The 4,466-nt window shown below is 39.3% G+C and overlaps 1 protein-coding gene across 1 annotated transcript; it reads left to right on the top strand.

Moving 5' to 3' along the window:
- The first annotated feature begins 1,298 nt into the window (after positions 1-1,298).
- Positions 1,299-4,183, top strand: cartl (cocaine- and amphetamine-regulated transcript-like). The gene is made up of 3 exons (XM_084349010.1): positions 1,299-1,547; positions 2,955-3,032; positions 3,844-4,183. Exons 1-3 carry the CDS (start codon positions 1,410-1,412, stop codon positions 3,949-3,951), a joined length of 324 nt encoding a protein of 107 aa, XP_084205136.1. The 5' UTR covers positions 1,299-1,409; the 3' UTR covers positions 3,952-4,183.
- The last annotated feature ends 283 nt before the right edge of the window (positions 4,184-4,466 follow it).

Below are 4,466 nucleotides of genomic sequence, written 5' to 3' on the forward strand. Positions count from 1 at the left end.
TAAAACTACAGAGTGCTCCTTTAATAACAGCGTCATGAGATTCTTATAATTGTTTATAACAATATTACAAACATATTTATTGAGTTTATCTTACATATGATGTCATTGTGGAAAATGTACTTTTGTTATTACCTTATTAAGATTCATTCATACTTTATTATGTATTTATTAGCAGTTAACTCTTTGCAGCAACTCGATCTAAAGCGAGAACAAATCCTTATTAAGGTTAATAAATGCTTTATTATGCACTTATTAAAATATTATTTTATTGGTTTTTACCTTTAGTACGATCGCAGAAGGCTGGACTTGAACCCCAGCCGCTGCAAGGTGCTTATAAATGTGTTATAATCTAACAATAAACATGTTTATGATGCTGTTATTAACACTTTTGTATTCTTATGAATCTTAATAAGCATTTAAAACCTTTTAACTAACACTTATTACAAAGACTTTCATAAGGCATGACTGTAAATTTGACGTGTGTTGATGAAGGTTCAGTGTTTCAGGATGTGATCTTTGAAAAGAAAGTTTCACACATTTCACTGTGAAGTCCTTTAATCTCTATCAGCAACATTATGTAACTTTTGTTGTGTTTTAAATTATTTTTGCAGTTTTTTAATGCAAACATCAACGTTTTGTACCGTAGCGTCCAATCAGAACTGGATCTAATTTAAGTATTTGTGCTGTTGCACCAGACGAGGTCGAGATAGAAACACAATGTTTTCTTGTTTTTTGCAGAAATAAAGAGGACCCAGTGCTAAAAAACAAACATGTTTGCTGTGTATTTCTTTAAAAAGTGATCATATATTAGATATTTCTATTGTTTTTGGTATTTGTGTGTATTTCTGTACCTTTACCATGAAGTGAAGCCTGTGTTTATGCTCTGGTTGGGTTTAGGCACAAAACCCACCTGGTCAGGGTCAGAAGACCATCATGGTTTGGCCTCAAACACCTGTTCTGATGGATGGAAATGTCTCCAGGTGTCCTTTACATATCCAGGTGTGTGACTCAGATCTTGTTGGCTGTAATAACTTTTACCTTCTATGTGACTGTGTCGTGTTTACAGGTGTGAGGAGATATTTTTTGATATACTTGCTGAGATTTGAACTTTCTGACTCTTTCTAAGTTCAGACAGATGTGTTCATATATTCTCACATTATTTAGAAGAAGTGGGAGTTTATCCTCCGACCTTCTGCACCCTGACAGCCCCGCACACAGCCGACACCCTCCCGCATGTTCCCTCCCGCAGCGGCCCCCTCTCCTCTCGGGCGGGGCTTCACGAGTCGATATAAGAGAGGAGGAGGTCCGGTGGGTGGAGTGAGAAGCTCCTGTGGACCTGCTGCGACCCTCTGCTCCTGCACTCCTGACCTGCTGCCTCCTCCTGCACCTCCTGCACCTCCTCCAGCACCATGGATAGCTCCGGGCTGCTCCGCGGGCTGCTGCTCGTCGGCCTGCTGTCCGTCATGTGTCACGGACAGACGTCGCAGGAAGTGTCCGCAGAGGACTTTGGAGTGGACAAACCGGAACCAGCTGCAGACAGAGACCTGGTCAGTACCTGTTTGTTTGTTATCGATGATTATCTTTGTTCAGGTCTCTTTTCTTTAACTTTAGAAACACTTAACATCTAAATAACGATTTAATTCTTAGTAACATCTGTTTGTTCTTGGTTTGTGTTTGTGTTTGTTTGTGTACAGACCTGTGCATATTTAATTTAATGTATTTATTTATAAGAACGACACACATGAATCAACATTTCTATAAATGTGCTGGCTAATTTTCCTTTTCCTTTGGCAAGATGATTTTAAATGTCTGAATTTAAATAATAAAAGTGAATCCTCTTTCTCTTTCATATGGATTTTATGAAATAAACACGTTTCTCATATCTTTAGTTTATTTAGTTTATTTAGTTCAGCCTAAAAGAAACAATTTAGAAAAAAACATTTCAAAAACTTAAAAAATATATTTTTTTAAGAGAGATTTTGTATGTAACTGACTTTGGTTTGTTTGCTCTTTAAAATCATGAAACATCTGAAGTCTTTCTGAAAATGTTCTTCATCGGCCCAATATTGGTAAATTTTCCATCATCGGCTGAAAATCTGGCTGAAAAACAGAGCTGCAGTCAAATTGCTTTCATTGACTCAACAAGCGCAGCGTCTGAAAACTCTGATACAGTAGGCGTCTGAAGGAGAAGAAGAAGAAGAAGAAGTAGAAGAAGAAGAAGAAGAAGAAGGAGAAGGAGAAGAAGAAGAAGAAGAAGAAGAAGGAGGAGGAGGAGGAGGAGGAGGAAGACCTGTGCAGAGCCACACAGTGAAGACTACAGAGTCAAGCATGTTGCTGCCGGTGTGGACGATTTTTATAGTTTCAGAGAAAAATAACACGACTGTAATCTACAGCACAAGAGTTCAGAGAGGAGGGAGAACAAATCTTATTAGAGCTGCAGAATCTTAAATCAGCCATCTTTGCTCACTACTGTACGCCTGAGCCTCTCCTAACCTCAGGTGATAACAAACTACAGTTTATCAACTCATTTTTAAAATACAAAAGTGAAAAATCGTGGTTATCTCATCAGTAGCAGCCATGACAAGCAGTTCATCATCGGTCTGAACTTCTAGTGGAGGCGTTTTTTCCAGATATTCCACGTGTGTCAGGCTTAAATTTGAGAAAATGTCTTTAAAATGATCAATGACATGTAGATTTTTCCACTTTCATTGGACGGTTCAGCTCTAAAAAGCATCTGGAGTTAATTTCCTGATTATCAAATTGTTTTTAACCTGTTAGTTCGTATCATTAACTGCACCTGCCACCTTAGAGCTGGTCGGCCTATTGGTGTGCATGATGTATAAATACAGGTGTGAGGTTTTTCTTTTTACATTTTTCAAACAGCTGATTAACCTCCTGTGTTGTGGACTGCAGGTGTTCCCCTCCTCATTCATACTCTACTCTTGTCTGAGCAGGTAGAAGCGTTGGAGGCTCTGCTGGGCCGGATGCACAGTCGGATCGGCTCCACCGAGAAGAGAGGAAGCATCCCGCTGGTAACTTTATTCTCTGTATTCATGCACGATTACCTCAATATCTGTGATTTATAAAGTACCAAAAGTAGACGTACTCAATATATATCTATCACTTTAATGCTGCAGGGCTGCTCAATCTGCATCATAATTCATTTGTTCATAATATTTTGTCTTAATATTGTGAATCTGTAAAGTAACGAGGAGCTAAATGTATCAGATAAATACAATGTTTCGCTCTGAAATGTAAAGAACAAGTAACTAAATGTACTTAGTTACATTCCACCACTGCCCTGTAAAGGAAAAAAGGTGTAACTGAGTGATTAACGCTCATCCTCATTCATGTGTATTCTCTACATCACTCCACTGCTAATTAATTAAACCAGTTAGCAGGAAAAAACCTGCCAGTAATTAAAAGATAACAAGAAAATGCCAACAACAGTCTTTTACTCTGTTTAATTACAGACTAATCAAGATAGCTGCCTGACGCTAATTAGCTGAAAAGCCACAAAAAACCCTTTCAATCCCTCCGTCCTCCTCAGTGAAACTGAGAGAATAACACAGAATCAGCTCACGAGCAGGATTTAATTATTTCACTGGAACGATTAAGATCTCACCCTCGTTCTCTCGTGTCACTTAAACCAGAAGAATTAAAAGTAAATGAGGACGATCAATCAAAGCTAATGAGTCAGTGGAAAAGGCCTGTGGTCGTATTCTCTTCATGCATTTCTGTATTTTTTTAATGGATTCCTGTCAGTGATGAAGTTTCAGTCTTTTCACAACCTCATTAAAATGCCTGTGAACGCCTGTGACCGAGCTCTCTGTCTCCCCTCAGTGTGGGATGGGCGACCGCTGTGCCATGAAGTTCGGGCCTCGCATCGGGAAGCTGTGCGACTGCGGCAGAGGAGCCAACTGCAACTCCTACCTGCTCAAGTGCATCTGAGGAGGTCGTTTCCTTTTTTCCCACAAACACAGCTTCACTTCTGCAGGACAGCGAACATCCTTCACGACGTCGGCAGGCTCAACAGACTGTCACAGACCGACTCCACGCCTCTGGTTTCATTATTTATATCCGTTATGCATCGTTGCCTGAGGATGAGCATGGGCTTTGTATTTCTGACAGTCTACTGTTGCATGTGAATGTTTCATGTTCAATAAACACATTTATCAACTTATATCTATCTTAGTTTTTTCTCAGAGTTCATTATTTACGTACAGGATCTTCTCGGTCCATGTTGCTGTTATTTCTGCTCAATTTCAGGGATGATACAAGAATTTTGCAGCTGTATATTCACATGAATAAATCCTGATATCAACACACGCTTCAATCTGTTCGCTGGAATTTTATTTTAGCTTCTTGTCGTCCGTCAGTCTCCTCTTCTGTAATAATGGCTTCAAATAAAATGATCAATAAAACCTTTAAAAGGTACGAAGTGTACGAATCGGCCACCTGTTGAA

This window comes from Pagrus pagrus, assembly GCF_965226575.1.
Source record: "Pagrus pagrus genome assembly, chromosome: 1".
Lineage (NCBI taxonomy): Eukaryota > Metazoa > Chordata > Actinopteri > Spariformes > Sparidae > Pagrus > Pagrus pagrus.

Excerpts from the sequence above, each read along its gene's own strand:
- cartl (XM_084349010.1), top strand. The coding sequence starts at position 1,410 with ATGGATAGCTCCGGGCTGCTCCGCGGGCTGCTGCTCGTCGGCCTGCTG. Across the intron at positions 1,548-2,954 it reads CAGCTGCAGACAGAGACCTG|GTAGAAGCGTTGGAGGCTCT; the intron begins GTCAGTACCTGT and ends TTGTCTGAGCAG. Across the intron at positions 3,033-3,843 it reads AGAGAGGAAGCATCCCGCTG|TGTGGGATGGGCGACCGCTG; the intron begins GTAACTTTATTC and ends GTCTCCCCTCAG.